This window comes from Sceloporus occidentalis, unplaced genomic scaffold (genome assembly GCF_023333645.1).
Source record: "Sceloporus occidentalis isolate IW3139 unplaced genomic scaffold, rSceOcc1.0.p SCAF_6, whole genome shotgun sequence".
Classification (NCBI taxonomy): domain Eukaryota; kingdom Metazoa; phylum Chordata; class Lepidosauria; order Squamata; family Phrynosomatidae; genus Sceloporus; species Sceloporus occidentalis.
The window spans coordinates 17,432,117-17,451,706 of record NW_028316986.1 but is presented as its reverse complement, the minus strand read 5'-3'; the positions used below and the strand labels follow the sequence as shown (position 1 = coordinate 17,451,706).

The window sequence follows — 19,590 nt, the reverse complement described above, 5'->3', positions numbered from 1 at the left end:
GGAGTGTGTCCAAAGGAGGGCAACTAAAATGGTGAAGGGTCTGGAAACCATGCCCTATGAGGAATGACTTAGGGAGCTAGGGATGTTTAGTCTGGAGAAGAGAAGGTTAAGAGGTGATATGATAACCCTGTTTAAATACTTGAAGTGGTGTCATACTGAGGAGGGAACAAGCTTGTTTTCTGCTGCTCCAGAGAACAGTACCCAGAACAATGGATGCAAGCTACAGGAAAAGAGATTCCACCTCAACATTAGGAAGAACTTCCTGACAGTAAGGGCTGTTCGACAGTGGAACACACTCCCTCGGAGTGTAGTGGAGTCTCTGTCCTTAGAGGTCGTTAAACAGAGGCTGGATGGCCATCTATCGGGGATGATTTGATTGAAAGTTCCTGCATGGCAGGGGTTGGACTGGATGGCCCTTGGGGTCTCTTCCAACTCTATGATTCTATGATTCTATGAGACAGAAATAAAGCCAGAACCCTAAATGCATAGAAATAATAGATGGCAACAAAAAGGAAAAAAAAAAAAAAAAGATCCAAGAAACTGAAAGGAAATTTAAGCCAAGAAAGAACATTTGAAAATGAACTCACAGTTTTAGAAAGTGAAGCGGAAGCTGCACTCAATCCTCTTAGGAGAAAGAAATCACTAGGAACAGATGGTATACCAATAGAACTGTTTCAAGCAAGAGACATGGGCCAGAAATATATGAACCAAAAGAAGTGGCTTCCGGCTGATTTCTGGGTGTGGCATTTAAATGACGCACCCCCCACACACAATATGGCCGGAAACTGCTCCAATGTTGCACCGCTTTAGGACTGCAGGCAGTGGCCTGCCTTGGGAGTTGGCCGTATGGTTGTTGCAGTCCGGCCATCTGCTTCAACCCATAATCCATTCAAATTCTTACTAAATTCTGTCAGCAACTATGGAAAACAAAAGAATGCCCTACAGATTGGAAACTCTACATACATTAAAATTCTCCCCAAAAGGGACATCGGAGAGTGCCATAATCACTGGGCCATAGCATTAATTCCACAAACAAGCAAAATGAAGCTCAAAATTCTACAACAAAGACTTTTGCAATAAATGCCAAATGTTCAAGCTGGGTTCAGAAGAGGAAGAAGCACAAGGAATCATACTGCATGCATATGTTAGATCAGCGGTTCCCAATTGGGCCGCGACCCCCATTGGTGACAAAAGTCCCACCCACGGCCTCCCTGACTAGCGGTCTTTGTGGCCAGAAGTCCCGCCCCTTCCCGGCCTCCCAACCAATTAGGGAGGCCGCCGGGGGGAAGGGGAAGGACTTGTGGCCGCAAAGGCCGCTGGGGCTTGCAGTCCCATCCCCTTTCCTCTCTCCCCACGTTTGTCTGGCAGCCGCGGGGAGAAGGGGAGGAGGAAGGAGCCCCGACCCTGTCCCCTTCTCCCTGTGGTTGTCTGTCAGCCACGGCGAAAAGGGGAGGAGGAAGGAGCCCCAACCCCTTCCCCTTCTCTCTGTGGTTGCAAGGCCAGCGCCAGCACCCGCAGGGAGAAGGGGAGGGGGAGGCAGGGGGATTCCCAACCTGGCGACCCCCAAGAAAGGGTCGGTTCCCCCCAGGTTGGGAACCCCTGTGTCAGATAATTTAGCACACCAAAGGATTTCAGAAGAAAATTAGCCTGTGCCTTTGATCGTATAGATCATGAAAAACTATGGAGCATCCTTTAAAGAAATGGGTGTGCAACAGCATTTGACTATCCTAATGCACAACTTACAAAAGATGTAAAAACAGAACGGCTTCCAGTTGGCAAGGGGGTCAGGCAAGGCTGCATTTTAACACCCTATTTGTTTAACCTGTATGCTGGACATAACACACACTATACTGGATTAAACTCTGAGGAACAACGTGTGAAAACTGAAGGAACACCAACAGTTTAAGATATACAGATGACATCATACTACCAGCAGAAAATAGCAAAGACTTGGAGAAACTGCTGAAGAAAGTCAAGGAAGAAAGTACAAAGAAAAACAAATGACCACAGATGATTTTCATAACTTAATGTAGAAAATGAAGACATAGAAATTGTTCAATATTTTTCATACCTTGACTCAGACATTAATCAGAATGGACACTACAGTCAAGAAATCAGAAGAACAGGATTTGGAAGGATAACTATGAAGGAACTACACAAGATCCTCAAATGTAAACACAGATACAGTAATTAAATATCAAACTGAAGATTGTTCATGCCATTGTATTGTCAATTTCTATGTATGGTTGTGAAAGCTGGACTGTAAAGAAAACTGACAGAAGAAAAATCGACTCATTTGAGATGTGATGCTGAAACGCTGCCAAAAAGACAAGTAACTGTGCCCTATATCAAATCAATCCTGAACATTCCCTAGAAACCAAGATGATTAAACTAAACAGAGACGGTCATACTTTGGACAGATCATAAGAAGACATGAGTCACTAATAGCAATTCTTGGAAAGGTAAAAAGAAATACGAAAAAGAGGAAGACCCCATTACAAATGAATAGACATAGAAGATTATCGCACCCGGGTTAAAACGTTCCCCGGTGCGTTCTAACGGGGCAAAGCACGGAGCGTGACGGGAACACGATGGGGCCCAGAATGCTATTTTACTGCACAGAGGAACGCCGCCATTGCCGCCAGGCGTTCCCATCACGTTCCCATTGAGTTCCAGGGAATGCCATTTCTGGGGACGCTTTGAAACAGTTCCCAGAAATGGTGTCCCCTGGAACTCGATGGGAACGTGATGGGAATGCCCGGCAGCAACGGCAGCGTTCCACTGTGTGGTAAAATAGCGTTCTGGGCCCCATCACGTTCCCATCACATTCCGTGCTCACCCCTGTTAGAACGCACTGGGGAATGTTTTAACCCCGGTGCGATAATCTTTCTAGTTAAGGAAGCCACAGCCCTGAAAATGCAAGACTTGAGTGGGACTGTTGAAGACAGGGTAATTTCAAGGTCTCTCATTCCTAGTGTTGCCAAAATCAACCTGATGTCAGTTAATAATACCATAAATAATAACAAAAGCTTTGAAATATCCTATAACAATGGTCAATATACAAAGGATTAGAAGACCCATGATTTATCTAATTATCCAAATTTCAGCTCTTTTTACACAATGAACCTGAGTAAACTAAACACTACATAAGATATAGAGAGAAAGAGTAGGGCTTGCCCTTATACTATTCAGTTACCTGATATTCAGCTTAATCCTTCTTATAAAAGAACTACACAGAAACAGCAACATATAAGTGACACATTAAATATTTCCACATGAACAGGAAACCTACTTTTTCCAGTGTTTCCATTTCCCTACAGAGTCCATACCTGTGCAAACTCACAAAAACATATTGGTGGAAGGGATTTTAACAGTTATCTAGCCTATTCCATTGTCAAACAGTTCTCACAATCAGGAAACTCTTCCTAATATATAGTCAGAACTTCCTTCCTTGTAATTTGAATCAAATCGTTTGGTCCTATCCTTTGGAGCAAAGTCATTCCATCTTTTACAAACAGACCTTCCGTTGTTTCAAGAGAGTTCTCATGTGACTTCCATATCTTTTCTTCCCTAGGCTCAACATACCCAGTTCCCTCAACCAATCCTCATAAAACCAACTCGATCACACTCCTCTAGACATGTTCTAGCTAGCTCTTATCTTTCTGTAACTGTAGTTTAAACTATAGCAAACTACTTCAACTACATAATATATGTTGAATATCCCTTGCACGAAATGCTTCACATCAGAAATTTTTCAGATTTTGGTGTTCGGGGTTTTGGGTTTTTTTTTCCAGATTTTGAAATGTTTGCATATACATAATGGGTTATCTCGGAGATGGAACCCAAATTTAAACATGAAATTCATCTATGTTTTATATAAACAATATAAACATCACCTAAAGGTAATTTTATACATAATATTTTTACTGATTTTGTGCATAAAACAAAGTTTGCATACACTGATATGCCAGAAAGCAAAGGTATCTGTATCTCAACCATGCATGTGAACAGTTTAGGGTTTTTTCGGTATTTGGATAAATTCCAGACAAGGGATAATCAACCTGTATGACTAAATCTGAACCAAGCAATGGTAGCTGGTCATTCCCATTGCAATGGGATGGTGAATTCCTAGCAGGGCTAAGTCAAAACCTTAAAAGAGCTGTTCAATGGAGATGATTACACTTTGACCAATTCCATAGCTATTGTGCTATTGGAAAATAATGGAAGCATGGCACTATAGTGATTGATATTTTCCCAGTGGTGCTTTAATGATGATATAAAAACAAAAGAATAGTATGACTGTATTCTGCATACCTCCATTCGTGTATCGTTATTGTAGTGTTATTCAGTGTTTCACCCATGCGCCATTTCGGCGCTACTGTGCATGTCTGAAAATCATAGTTCTGTCCTGAACACAACAAAATAACATTTATTGTATTTCACTACATTATTTTTTCCAGTTCAAATAAAAGCATTTGCTACGCCTCAAAATAGAGAGAAATCCACTCCTAAAACAATCCTAGCAATGAGAATGAATTGCCTGTACCAAAATGCACTCTGGGGAAATAGCACACATGAATCATTACTGACTTCTGCACCTTCATGATAGTGTGAATGAAGCACCTGTTAATAAGAGGTTCCAGGATCATTACAGTTTATTTATGGGAGAAATACTGGATGAGTGTGATATTGTGTGAAAATCTTCACAAGATCATGTGATCATGATAGGAGCATTCCATTTTCCTCCCATTTCTCATCCCCGTGCGATAATCTCCAATGTGCAGAATTACTGTATATACTCATGTATAAATCTAGAAATTTTAGTCAAAAAATTGACCCCAAAATAATGGGTCGACTTATTCACAGGTCATTGTAAGCAGGGACGTAGCCAGGATTTTAGGAAGGGGGGGTCCAGACTAAGTGCCACCATTATAATGGGGCTTGGGTGCAGCGGCACAGCAGCATGCACCATTCATTTTTCTAATGGAAGGGGGGGGGTCCGGACCCCCCCGGCTACGTCCCTGATGTAAGTATGTATTTTAATCCTTTCCCGTCTCTGAGTAGAATGGCAAAATGTAAGAGTTTAGTCAATCCCAGGAGCACCCAAAAGAAGCACAAAACCCCTCTATTCCTTCCACCATAATGCCACTTCTGGCCTTTTTGAATGCTTGGGTGGGAGTGCTGAGACGAATCAGGATTAGAAGGATCTGAATAAGACATTTATGTATGACGACAGTAAACCTTATCCTTTACATCCTTTGTTTCATGCCCCTAAATGTTATCCTCAACGTATCCACGAGTCATATCAAAATCCATAATTTTGGCCTCAACACTTGCCTTCGAGTTATACATGAGGTTGATTTATAGTCAAGTAAATACGGTAATCTTGGGGGAATAGGGTTTACAACCGCAGTTTGGGATAAAACAAAAATCACTATTCCATTGGCATGGAAGACTACCACTGGCTCCAACACATTAAAAACTGCCATTCCCAGAGTTTCCTTGGAATGTACAATACAGGCTCCATTGGTCCAGGCAATACAACCCAACTGAGAGGGGCATAGTGTCAGAGAGGCAGGGAGAAGTATAGACTTGCTTTCGTTGCACAAATGAGTTTAAAAGCTATTGTGTCTTACCCACAACAAACTACTATTGTCAATGCCAGAGATTTGCAAACTATGCCGTCAGCAAAAATGGCAAGCTGGTTAGCCCAAGGATGAGTGTGGGAGAAGTGAAATAACATAAAGAATAAACTATTAGGGTTATATCAAATCATATTTAACATAACAAGTTCATAAAAATGTTTTCATAGCAAGCAAAGGTTCACAGAGGGGGGTATACATACACATACACATACACACCCTTTGGATATCATTCCCCCATCCCACAATGACAGCATAAAGAGTTTATTGCAGTATTATAAACCCTAATCCTCCTATCCACAAAGCTCCTGGAGAGTTCAATCAGACCTTGATAGAATCAAGGTAGACTGATCCAGCCCTTACTGACACTGGCTGGAAAGACTTATGGTTGCAAAATGAAACACACACACACACACCCCTTATATACTACAAGCTACGATGAACCTGGAGAGCTTGAAACTCTTCAGCAAGCAGCTAAACATTCTGGGATGAACTAGCACTTTTCCAGCCCACTACTGAGAACAAAAGAAAGCAGAGCCTGCCAGACTATGCTCCAGTACCTCTGCACTTTAAAGAACCTGTTTTCCTATGTAGGTAATTCCTCAGCAGTGGCTTACTGTGCATTCCATTTGGACACAAAGTTCATCCAAAAATATATTTATTCAAACAATTCTCAAAATTCACTTCTGAACAGTGGGGCTTAGCATGCAGGTTGGATTGATAGAGAGAGCATCCTTTTACACACTGTGAAGTTCTTCACTCTGAGGACAATCAGCTTAGTCTTGGAGCCAACTCACATTATATGCTTGTTTTCACACAAGTACTTAACTACATTCATAAAAGAAATTCTATAAGTGAACAGTTAAAACACTTTGTGTGTGAACTTTATCAAACATAACACCCAATCTCTAACAGCTTCAAGACATTTGGGATATGTCTCCCTCCAGATGTTGCTAGACCACAGCTCCCATCATCTCTCATCAGCTGTGCTGGCTATGGGGACTGGCGGTCCAAAAACATCTGGAAATGAAATGTTTCTTGTCTATAAGCAGTCAGTGGGACTGGCAGTCCAAAAACATCTGGAACTGATGCGTTTCTTGGTCTACAAGTTTTAAACTGCACAAAGAAAACAAAAAGAAAACTTGGTCTGTATCTTCATTGCAGCAATAATCTGATTTGACACCACTTTGAATTGCCATGGCTCAATGATATGGAATTCTGGGATTCTATGTTTGAACAAACTACATTTCCCAGAATTTCATAGCACAGAGCCATGGCAGTTCAAGAGGTGTCAAGATGGATTATTTCTGCAGTATGGATCAGTCTTAAATTGATTTGGGGGGAAATCTACTCAGTGGCAGTACACATAGCAGGATCAGAACTTGGGAAAGCTTTTGGACTACATCTTCTAGAATTCTCAGCCAATATGATCAGTTGTCATGCTGGCTAGAGGATTAGGGGAATTATAGCCCCACAAAGATTTCTCCAAAATCTGAAGGGGACTTAAGTTCTCATGCTGCTATTTATTGTTGTTAAATGCCTTCAGGTCAACTTTGACTAATGGTGATCCTATGAATAAGAGAGCTCCAAGTCACCTTATCCTCAACAGCTTGGGTCAGGTCCTGCAAACTCAGGGCTGTGGCTTCCGTGATTGAGTCTATTCATCTGCAGTGTGGTCTTTCTCTTTTCTTACTGCCCTCCACCTTACTAACCATTTTTGTCTTTTCTAGTGAGTTTCTTCTTTTCATGGTATGGCCAAAGAACTACAGTCTGAGTTTAGTTATCTTGGCTTCTAGGTTCAGACCTGATTTGTTCTAGGACTCATTTACTGGTCTTTTTAGCAGTCTGAAGTATCCTCAGAACTCTTCTCCAGCACCACACCAATGAGTTGATTACCTTCCTATTAGTTGATTACCTCATTGTCCAACTTTCACAACCATACATGAACATAGGAAATACATTAGGAAATACAATACCCAAATCCAGCCAAACCTCAACTGTCTAGCAGGCAAAAAGAGAGGAAGCAATAAGCACCTAAAGGAAACAAGTCTCTCCTGAAGCCTGCCTCTAGAAGCTGAAGTGATGTATTCCACGTGTCCATAATCAGCCAGAAAGTGATCTGCCGCACTGGAGTTTATAAAAAAACAAGGGGAACGCTACCCAACCCACATACAAATATTAAAAACAGGGGTAGTGAAAAGCTTCCAAAATTACAGAAAATATTGTTCAGGGTTCTCCTCCCACAGCATTATCATCTACCGGACAAAATTTTCTTGACACAAAAGAGCAGAAGATTGTCTTCAAGATCCCTGCAAAGAATGCGGGTTTAGAAGCTAGCAGCCTTGTGTTAAAGGTCTCTATGTGGTTGAAATGGAATCAGATTACTCTGGAGAGGGAGGGAGCAGGGGAGAACCGCAAGACTGACCATCAATAGCCAATTCACCTTATTTACTGCAGAACGGCCTCATTCGACTGCTGTAAGATCAGCCCAGGTGCACACAAGTACTTGATGCCTGAAAGTGATGCAGTTTGGGACTATGCCTGATACTGGCAGAGAATGGTGAAGAAAGGGAAGGCATCATTTGATTACAGGTGTATTTTTGCTGTGCACTGCCAAAATAAAGGAGAAGGCTGAAAAAAAATTAGCTTGCATAGTTTCCAGATCCCTTTTCAACCACCACAGAAAGGTGGCAGCCGCAGCCCTGCTCCTTTCCCTCCCCTCCCTATTCTTGCTCCTCACTCCTGTATAGATTTAACTGAATCGGAGGCAATGTGTGTAAATGACTTGCTAGGCAGGATTTTCTGGACTGTGTCTCTCTCCCATTGCTTCCAGTCTGCCCCTTTGGATTTTATTCCAGGAAGCTCTTAATGAATATTGTCCTCTTCCTCCCTCCCCAAATGTGCAATAACTGAAGCTACACCAGGCTGTTAGCCCTTCATTTCCTCCACCTAGGCATATGTGATAAAGAACATGCCAAATTGCTGAAAAGAGTGAAATGGGGAAGGAACAAAACACTAGTCTGGTTATGGGTGGTTCCCCACGATCTCTGCCCTTCCCCAGTCATGAGGCTAAATCACTCTTCTCCTTTTCCAACAATTTATATATATATAAAATAATGTAAGCAAACCTAGTGATTCTTTCTTTTCTTCCTCTCCCTCAGCCAGTGTTTAAAGCACCCCTTAGGATGAAAAGATAGTTTTCTCATTCTGATGTTTTCTTATTGTTAAATGCAAACAAGCATCACTGGTGGCTTTTTAATATATCTTGGAGTCTAATCCTTTATGTCGATCCAGATCTAAACCAGAATGAGCTCCAGGATGTTTCCAGGTTTAAAAGCACATTACAACCTCAAACAGAGAGTGGGGGGAGAAGGAGAAAAAATATCATAAGGTATCAATAAGAGCCTCAGTCCCCCAGATGGGTCACCTTTATGCAATGGTTTGCTCAAGAAAGATCATTTCACTTCCCAGCAAAGCTTTGTGAATGACACCACATGATAGTGGAAATGAAGCCTAACGGGATGTGAAAATGAAGAAGGATGAAGCTGTAAGGACAACCTAAAGCTTGCCAACTAAGGCACACTTTCTGTGGATTTCCCACTCTCTCCCGGCTAATTCTATCAGATCACCTAGACCAATAGATTCACCTAGTGAACACACACACAAAGATATGCAGATGGATGGATCAATATTTGTGTTTAAATGCTTTTGCTTGCATGGTCTCTTTCTCTCTCTCACATGCAAACACACACACACACACACATTATTTTACAAGGCAATTCCTCACTCCTAAAAAATTGGCTATGGATTCACATAGGTGGTTACATTGACTCAGAAACAAAGATGGAAGCAGGGGTTAAACATATAGGCTTATAGGCACACTTTATAAAGTGAATTCCTCAAAACTGGCTCTAGATACATTGACACATAAGAAGATGGACACAGACACAGTGACACAGACACAGCGCACGTGGGTTTTAGCTGCTCACAAAATCATTCTTTGTCTCCTACAAATTTGCAACTAAATTGTACCAGCAAGGGCTGCTGTCCTCCAAGGAGCCCAGCACATCACCCATTAAGTTCATTCCAGTTGCCTTTCGGCAATTAAGGGGTGCACTTCCAGGTTTGGGGCCTTTCATCTCATTCAAGGACCTTCCTTTTTGCTCATCGATCTCAACCAGAGATAATTAATTGGAAGGCATGTAATTATCTCAAAAGTCTTCTTCAACAACAGCAGCAGTGGCACTGTAGAGTGGGGACAAGCAGACCAACAGACCCACTTTGTCTCTTCACCCACAACTCTCCCCAGTTTGGTTGTCCTGGGGAGGTGGGGGGGGGGGGGGCAAAAGGATCCACATGGTTCCTTTCAAAGCAATGAAATGACAACGGCTGTGTGGAAGGGAAAAGATGCCAGTGAATTTTTTTTTAAAAAAAACAGTCATTTTATTCATCCTTTACCTACACATTAGCCTATGTATATGTATGTGTTATTCTTATGCCAACAGAGTGTGTGTGTGTGTGCACCCACATGCAGTCCCTTACACAATGGAGAGATGTACAATCCTGCACATGGGACAAACCAACAGAGCAATGGACGCCCCTCTTTGTCTCGCCTTCTAGCTTGGTGCAAAAGCACCAATGGTAAAGATGCTTAGCACTGTCCCAACCTCCAGGTGACTACTTTGTAGGCAGAGGAAATGTTTGCCTCTGTGGCAAAAGATTCCTGCTGGCCAGTGATCTCATATCACAATGCAAAGGAGGGGCCTGTTAGCGCCACCAAGGAAGTAGGCAATGGCAGCAGCACTAGCTACACCGCTACCTCTTGAAGACACAAAATGTGTGCCAGTAAATGCGCGCACACACACACACACACACACACATCTGAATTTCACAAAGCCAGTAGAACACCTTGAAGCAATAATATGCCACACATAAGCCTCACATATATTAAAATAAAACCCTGCAGAAAGCATGCAAAAGAGAAAGGGGAAGGGAATGTGCTCAGATCTGAAATGGCATGAAGCATCATCACTCTTATACATTAATGCTGCTGCTAAGCCTTCATGTTCTCCATGGCTCCCAAGGATCAGAATCCCATCAGGAATCCTCAAACAATCCTCCTCAAAGGATGGCTGCTGATGGAAGATACGAAAATGCAAGGGCACTGAGCGAAACAGAATGCCCATTTCTCAATGGAGAGGTTGGGTTGGTGGTGGTGTGATGAAAGAGGATGATTTCCCAATCTGCAAGAATACACACACACAGATAGAAACACACACACACACACACACACTTGTGGTGGTTTCCAGAAAAGGGTGGGAGAGAATTTCTCCTCCTGATGGGAACCCTCCTCGCTGATGAAAAAAAGAGTCTAACCCTCCTCTTGCCACACTCTTAAGAGTGAAACTCTGCAAAATTTGAGCAGCAATGGGGAAAATGTGGGGTGGCCATCAAGGAAAGCTGGGTTCCTGCACCCATGGAAGGCTTGTCCAGTTTCCAGAGGCAAAATCACACTTCCAGGGTGGCAAGAGGTGCAGCTCTCCCTTCCAGCATCACAAGAATTAATCCCCACTGTGACAATGGGCAACCATGGCCACACTCTCAGGCTCTCAATGTGCAAAGGTGCCCACCACACCCCCTCAGCCACCCGGCTCCTTTCCAATGTCTTTCCCTGGGGCCAAAGCAGAGACCTTCTGAGCCTTGCCCCGCTGAAGCCAAGAAGCAAAAGCTGCCTGCCTTTGGGGTGCCTCTCTCTGGGGCAGAGATACACAACCCATGCTGAGGGGATGGAGGGAGGGAAGAGATAGAAATCCAGCAGAAGGTAGGCGAGTGTTTTATGGAGGGACTGAAAAAAGAGGATGTCCACCTCCTTCCTCCTTTTCCTTCCAAGAGGACATCTCCTTTCAGCTGAGGCTGCGGGGAGGGAAGTGGGTTCAAACAACCCTCTCTGGTGTGATTTTTGTTTGGGGGAAAAGGCTGCAGGTCCATCCTTTTCTCTTCCAAGGGGGTGTGTCTCCCTTTCCCTCAGGTGTATGGATTGGGGGGGGGGGCGGAGGGGGGTCCTGCACCCACACTTCCAACATTGCCATTCCTTGACTACCTCCAACCCCCGAGGAAGATCAGTCTGTCTCCCCCCCTTCCCCCCCCCCCTTCTCTTCCAACCATTACAGGCGAAGACAAAGGCACCAAGCCTGTCCCGATCCTCGGTGCCAATGGCCCCCAAAAGCAATGGTCCCAGTCCCTGCCCTGCTTTTCTCTTTAGTCTGGATGCCAGGAGAAGGGGGTTCTCTGGTTCTCTTCGTGTGTCAGCCTCAGGGAAACCGATCCAGGGAGAGCCTTGGCACAAGGGGGCCACATGTCCTCACTCCAAAGGAGGAGACCGGGAAATGTAGGACACTGGAGGAACACAGACAATAGCTAGGAACACTCATGGAAGTGGAAATGCATGCTGCTCAGCTCTGCTCCGAATGGAGGGCATTGGGGAATTCCTCCTGGAGAGCAGGTTCCTGGACAGCAGGCAAAGGAGGATGCCTGGTCCCTCTGAATGGGTTTCCCAGAACACACTTTGGAATTCCTCTGGACAGCAGGCTTAAATGGAGGACGCCTCAGTCTTGCTCCAAATGGAAAGCATTTTGGAAGTCCCTCCTGGGCAGAAGGTTGGAAGGGAGGACCTGTCCTGGAAAAGGAGGACGCCTGGCCCCCCTGACTTTGCAGCACACAGACACACACACAGACACACTCCCCATCCTGCCAGGCTCCTCTGCAAGGCTGAGGCTCCCCCTCCCCAAAGCAGCTGCGCTCAAGGCCCCAGGGCCCCTCTCCTTCCTGGCCACCCACCGTGTCCTCCTCCTCCTCGCAGGGAAGCCGGGGACCTGTAGATGGCGATGGGGACGGAGGGGTGCTTGCCGCCGTGGCCGTTGCCTCCGTGGAAGTGGTGGAGGTGGGGCGCCCCCAAACTGGAGGCCCCCCAGGCCACGCCGAGGAGGCCGCTGAGGGTCAGGGGCAGCAGGAGCCAGAGGAGGGCCAGCCGCCGGCCACGGGACGGGAGGGGCTCCGAGGGCAGCGGGGCCGGCTGCCGCCCGCTCGGTCGGGGCATGGCGGGGGCAGGAGGGCGAGGCGGGCGGCGCTTCGGGGGGGCTGGGATCGCCCCCCGACGGGCCCCTCACCGCACCAAGCGGAGGCGGCGGCGGCGGCGGCGGCGGCAGCGAGGGGGCAACGAGGAAACCGCTTCTCCGGGTCCCCGATCCTTCGCCCTCTTGCCCCGGAACAAAAGCCCAAACATAGTCCAAAGCCGCGAGCCCCAAAAAGCCTGGTCCCAAGGCGTCCGGAAGGTCCTCCACAAAGAGCCCTAAAAGGCGGCGGCGGCGGCGGCGGCGCTGGGGCTCCTGAGGAAGGGGCGCTCCTCGGCCCTAATCCAGGCAGCGGGCGCCAGCCGCCTCCTCCTGCCGCCGCCTCTTCTCCTTCTTCCTCGCCGGTCCCCAGGCAAGGAGGCTCCCCCAAGACTCCCCGGCGGCAGCGGCGGAGGGCAAGCCATTCAGCGGAGGCAGAGGCTCCCCTGGCCGCCCCCCAAGTGGCCCTTCAAGGCCAAGGGGCGGCAGCAGCAGCAGCGGGAGAGGAGGCAGGCTGGGCAGGCATGCAGGAGCCCGGCAGCGGGGGCAGCGGCAGCAGCAGCAGCAGAGCTACAGCGCAGGGAGACTCCATGGCCCGCCGCCTCGGAGCAGGAGCAGGAGCAGGAGGAGGAGGGACGGAGCCAGCCAGGCGGCGGCGGTGGCGAGCGGGGCGGCGGGAGCGGGAGCGGGAGCGAGCCAGGAGAGAGCCATGCTGCCGCCGCCTCCGCCTCCGCCGCCGCCGCCAACGGGGCCAGAGCCCAGAGGAGGAGGAGGAGGAGGAGGAGGAGGAGGGCGCGCGATGCAAATCCGCAGCAGCCCCGCCAAAGCCCCGCCACGGAAGCAGGCAGGCAGCCCGGATCCGGGGGGCGGGGGGGCAGGAGGATTGGGGGACCCACACTCCACGCAGGACCCCCCACAGGGCCAGCCCCTGGCAAAGAGGACACGGAGTTTGGGTCCCTCGTCTTGGCCCCTCTTTGAAGGGTGAGAGGGGGGCAGAGAAGGTGGCCCAGCTGTCACAAAGGGGTCTCCCTCCCAACAAAAAAGCCCAAGGCTTCTTCTGCCCCCCTTTTTAAGTCCCTCCAAAAGCCCAAGGGTCTCCCCCATTTTAAGTCCCCCCAAAAGCCTAGGGGTTCCCCCTTTAAGCCCCCCAAAAGTCCAATGGTCTCCCCTTTTAAGTCCCCCCAGAAGCCCAAAGGTTCCCCATTTTAAGCCCCCCAGAAGCCCAAAGGTCTCCCTTAATTCCCCTCAAAAAGCCCAAAGGCTTCCCCCTTTTAAGTTCTCCCCAAAGGCCCAAGAGTACCCCCTTTTAAGAGCCCCCCAAAGCCCCAAAGTTTCCCCTATTTTAATTCCCCTCAAAAAGCCCAAGGGTTCCCCCCATTTTAAGTCCTGCCAAAAACCCAAGAATCTCTCCCCTTTTAAGTCCCCCCAAAGCCCAAGGGTCCCATGCTTTAAGTCCCCCCCCCCCAAAAAAAGCTCAACCCTCCCCCTTTAAGTCTCCCCGAGTTTCTTGGAGGCGGACTTGGGGAGAAGGCGCCGCCGCCTGGCGAAGAGGAGAAGCGAAGGAAGGGGAAGGGAGGCGGGGTTCAATCAGCCTTGGGTTCAAGGGGTCTCTCCAAAAAAGTGTAGCCCAAGTGTCCCCCACTTTAAGTCTCCCTGGCTTTCCTCAGTTCAGAAGTTCAGAAGGCGCCACCTCCACCTCCACCTTCTCTGGTGAAGCGAACGAACGGGAGACTATAGTTCTGTCAGCCCTGAATTCAAGGGGTCTCCCACTTTAAATCTCCCTGGGTTTCTTCAGGGCTGACTTGAAGAGAAGGAGTTCCTTTCTTCACCAGTCAGTGGTGGAGCCTTCTCCCGAAGTCAGCCCTGAAAAAGCTCGGGGAGACTTAAAGCTGGGCAGTACTTGGGCATTTTTTTTTTTGGGGGGGGGGGGGGAGACTCCTTGAACTCTAGGCTGGTTGAACTACTTCTCCCTCCTTCCTTAACTTTGCCTTTTCCCCATGCCTGGTGATCCCTTCTCCTCAGCTCAGCCCTGTAGAAGCTGAGGGCTGGCAACTGCTTCTCTCCCCCTGTTCCTTTGCTTCTCCTCTTCAGCAAAAGATGGTGGTGGCACCTTCTCCAGTAGGCCCTCAAAGAACTCTGGTCTGACTAAGCTACTTCTCTCACTGGCAGCAGCCCTTCAGATTGCTTCCATCCCTTCTGAGCTTTGTCCTCAGGTGGACAAGCAAGAAAATAGGCCCCGAAAACCCCACTTAGTTCATAGAATCATACAGTTGGAAGAGACCACAAAGGCCATCCAGTCCAGCCCCGTTCTGCCATGCAGGAACTCTCAATCAAAACATACCAAACAGATGGACATCCAGCCTCTGTTTAAATACCTCCAAAGAAGGAGACTCCATCACTTTCCGAGGGAGTGTCTTCCACTGTCAAACAGCTCTTACTTTCAGGAAGCTCTTCCTAACATTTATGTGAAATCTCTTTTCCTGTACTGCTCCATGTACTAGTCTCCATTGTGCCATGCTGGCTCTAAGGGTGCATCTACACTTCCCAAATAATGCAGTTCGACACCACTTTAACCAACCATCACTCCATCCTACAGAGCCTTGGAGTTTGTAGTTTGGTGAAGCACCTGCAAACTTTTGGCATGGAAGGCTAAAGACCTTGTAAAAATGATACATCCCAGGATTCCATAGGATGGAGCTACAGCACCTAAAGTGGTGTAAAACAGGGTTATTTTGGAGGTGTAGATGACGCCTGAGTGTTCTGATGGTGGCGGTGGGGAGACTGGGCCTTACTGGCCCAGTTCTGCCAAGGCAGAGGCAGTGGCTACTTTTGTCCTCAAGAGATCTCCTTTGATTGACTTGAAGGCTACTGCCACACTGCAGAAATAAAGCAGTTTAGCAACACATTGTCTCCCGTGACTCAAAGCTATGGAATTCTGGGATTTGTAGTTTGATAGGGCACCAGAGTTCTCTGTCAGGGAAGGATAAATCACAAAACTACAAAATGTCATAGAATTTGACTCCTGGTGATAAAAGTGTTGCCATATTGCTTTATTGCTGTAGTGAGCAGCAGCTAGTCTCTGCAATGAGAGACAGAGAGAAAAAGAGAATAGGCAGAGGAGTCATCTCACAGGGAGCTAGCATCCCCTTATTATCCAGTATATTTATATCGCACTAATTTCACACAGGACAAGACAGCGTACTTGTTATTCTCGCTCAGAGCAGCAACCCTTCAAGGTAGGACAGAGAAAGAGAATGAGATAGACACACAGACAGAGTGATGGCGCAGTGAGTTTTATGAATGAATAGTCCTTCTAAAGTCACATGATAACACTCTAAACACTACTGTATTCTGGGCTCTTCTTTTGTTCCCCCACCCCAAAAAGTTAAATATGCCAAAATAATAACTAAAGCAAAAACAAAACAAAAACCCAAACAGATATTCTTAACACACAGTGACATCCCGTCTCTTCAAAGCAAAGCATTTAAATGCCAGAGATCCATTCAATGCAATGTCTGAGACCAAGGAGTGATATTCTTACTCATATGCTGTAAAATCAAAAGCAGCACAAAGCCTTGCAGTACCACACCTGGACACAACAGGGTGTGTTAACCATTTACATCAAGTTTCCTTTGTTCCACGATCTCTGGATCAAAAAGGGTTTTCTTTGCCACACAGCGAGCCTTTCCAAGATTTAGAAATTCAGAGCCTCACACTTAGGGGTTTCTGACACCAGGAAATGGAAGAGACAGATGAGAGAAAGATAATGTATTATATAGCTCCTGTGCTACATTTTATAGCAGTTTGTTTAATATAATGTCCATTGAAACTGACACACTGCTCATTGCTAAAGCTGCTGTCCGTTACATGAACGGAGAAAAGTAACTGCCGTACATCCATCTGACTGGAAGAGACTGCATAACAAGAGCAAATTTATTTCCCAAATTGTCACTTGTGTCTTAAATATTGAAGATCAGTAAGAGAAAGGGGAACAGTGATTCCAGATGCGAGTGAATGTAATTTACCTGAAGATTTCACTGTTAGAATTATTTGTACAAACCAGCACAAAGAATTCAAGACCTTTTTTTTCATATACTGTATATTTAGTTAATACTCCAGATTTTATTCAACCTCTGATTTGTATGAAAATTAATTGGTGAAATAATAATGTTATCATGCATCAAAAGAAATCTGGGAACTCCTGGGGCATTTGGGTTCTCATATTTCCTCTCTTTCATCCTATCAGGAGGCTATTTAAAGACAGCGGGAATCAATCTCCCCATCACTACTTCCAACACAGGTCAGTTGACTGATTCAAGACACTGAAGGATTATTATAGATAATTGGTTATGAATTTGTAGGTAGACACACCATCCACAGAGATCCCTTTCCCAGCTTGAACATATTAAACATATATATTGGCTGCATCTGTGTTGCAGAAATACTCCACCTTGACACCACGTTAACTGCCATGGCTCAATGCTATGGAATTCTGGGAGCTATAGTTTATTGTGGCACCAGAGTTCTCTGACAGAGAAGGCTAAACATCTCACAAATGTACAGTTCCCATAATTCCATAGCACTGAACCATAGGCAATTAAAGTGATGTCAAACCAGGTTATTTCTGTGATGTGAATGCAGCCATAAACACAATATGCTGTTTTAACAGCATTTGTTGTGATTACTTTTGTTCACCTAACTCTGCAGTCCTGGTCCAAAAGGCTGTCTTTAAGTCTTGCTGAAAACCTGCAGAGTCAACATGGTGTAGTGGTTTGAGCGCTGGATTACAACTCTAGATACCAGGGTTTGAACCCTCCTTGACCATGGAAACCACATTGAGTGACCTTGGGCAAAGAACTATTCTCTCAGCCTTGGGAGAAGGCAATGGCAAACCTCCTCTGAAAAAATCTTGCCAAGAAAACCCTGTGATAGGGTTGCCATACATTGAAAATGACTTGAAAGGCACACAACAACTTAAATAACATATGAAGGACCATATTGGATCAGATCAAAGGCACACTGAGCAAGTGTTCTGTTTGCACAGTGTGCAACCAGTTGTTTGTTCAAAGACTCTAAAATGAATTTATCATGGGATTATTTTATTGGCAAGATTTGTTCAGAGGACATTTGCCATTGCCTTCCACTGAGGCTGAGAGCATGTGACTTGCCCAAGGTCAGCCAGTGGGTTTCATGGCGGAGTGGAGAACTGAACCCTGGTCTCCAGAATTGTAGTTCAACACAAAAACCACTATGCCATACTTACTCTCAGTTTTGTTTTACTGACAGTTTTTATACACGTACTTTATTTATATTATGCCTGTCCCCCAGAACTGGTTTTTGAGGCAGTTCACAATTTAAAACAAATACAATATAGATAAAAACACAAAAAGAGTGTCATTAAAATGTAATAAACTATCAATAATGCTAAAACAATATAAACATGCATTTAAAAGAAAAAAGAGGACTAATTCAATTGTACTTACGTTTTATGTGTGTGACAATTTTGGTGGTTTATGTTTCACTGCTGACTCTATCATGTATTACAATAATGTTATAGTTGCTCATGGCTTGTGTTTAAGTTTTTGACTTACTGTGCACTGCCCAGAGAATTCCAATTTGTGAATAATTTAAAAGTATGATAGTTAAATATATAAGCATGACAGTTTACCATCCCAAGTCTCATGAACTGGAGAGATCTGTAAGATTTCCCACCGTAGAACAGATGCCCTCATATTAATGCAGATCAAAGCTTGCAAAAGTTACTCACTGACTAAAATTCACAGAGATTCTAGCCCTCCCAGGAATCATCCTGCCTCTATGAAATCTGGGTCTGAGACAGAAACCATTATCTATCTTTATCATTTTAATGTGGTTAATAATGTTTGTTCACCGAGCATCAAGAATTTATCATGGTCTGCATCTAGCCCTTGATCTCAGGTCAAGTGACAAAGGGAGAATGAAACACCACTGGCATCCTGACAAAAAGGCAAAGGGATTATCTGCCACATCAGGAGTGAAGAAAGCAAACCAACAGGCATCAGAGCCAACGATGGGGAAGACCACAGGAGCAGAAGAGCAGATCTCAGGTATAGGAAACCAAATAACAAAGGAAGGCACAAAGCTTGAGGAAACCCTGGAGGCAGTGAAAAGCAGCAGCAATGGGGAACATGTTTGATGGAAGGAGTGACCAGACAGAATTCTGATTATCTGCAGAGCAAGGATAGTTATTCGCTTTAGTTGTGAAGATAGGTTGCTGAGAACAAAGAAGAATACTGTTGTCTCCATCCCATGCTTTTACATTTCTCAGAGGCCCATCTGACATGCAGCTATTAATAAATAATAATAAATAAAATTTTTATTTTTATACCGCACCTTCCAAAGATCAGGGCGGTTTACAGTAAGATAAAAACAATACAAGTAAACAACATACATTAATATAAAATTCATGCAGTGAAATAAAAATAAACTAAAAGCCCCGTTAGCCGATCCTCTTGCTCTTAAAGAGGAAGGGAGGTCTGTTAGGACTTTACTCGGAGAATGCAGACTGAAATAGAAAGGTTTTTAGGTCCTTTCTAAATTGGGCCAGGGAGGTGGCCGAGCGGAGCTCTGTGGGCAGCGTGTTCCAAAGGGCCGGGGCGATGATGGAAAAAGTCCTCCTCATGGTGGAGGTAAGCCTAGCCCCTGGTACCCTAAGTAATTGCTGCCCAGATGTTCTGAGGGTGCGGGACGGAATATACGGGGAGAGGCGGTCCTTCAGGTACCCCGGGCCCAAGCCATTTAGGGCTTTATAGGTAATCACCAACACCTTATATTGTGCCCGGAAGCGAATGGGCAGCCAA

General features: G+C 45.8%; 1 protein-coding gene across 30 annotated transcripts in view; it reads right to left on the bottom strand.

Annotated features, from left to right (window-relative positions):
• NRXN1 (neurexin 1) overlaps window positions 1-19,590 on the bottom strand; it is a 1,287,731-nt gene that overhangs the window by 444,728 nt on the left and 823,413 nt on the right. Inside the window, exon 1 of one of the 30 annotated variants that reach the window (XM_089528960.1) lies at window positions 12,480-13,258. The exons of the other annotated variants lie outside the window; for them this stretch is intronic. Within the exon in view, the coding sequence (XP_089385086.1) occupies window positions 12,480-12,738 (259 nt within the window). The 5' untranslated portion in view covers window positions 12,739-13,258. Of the gene's footprint in view, window positions 1-12,479; window positions 13,259-19,590 lie in introns of those variants that run through there. 30 annotated transcript variants of the gene reach the window in all.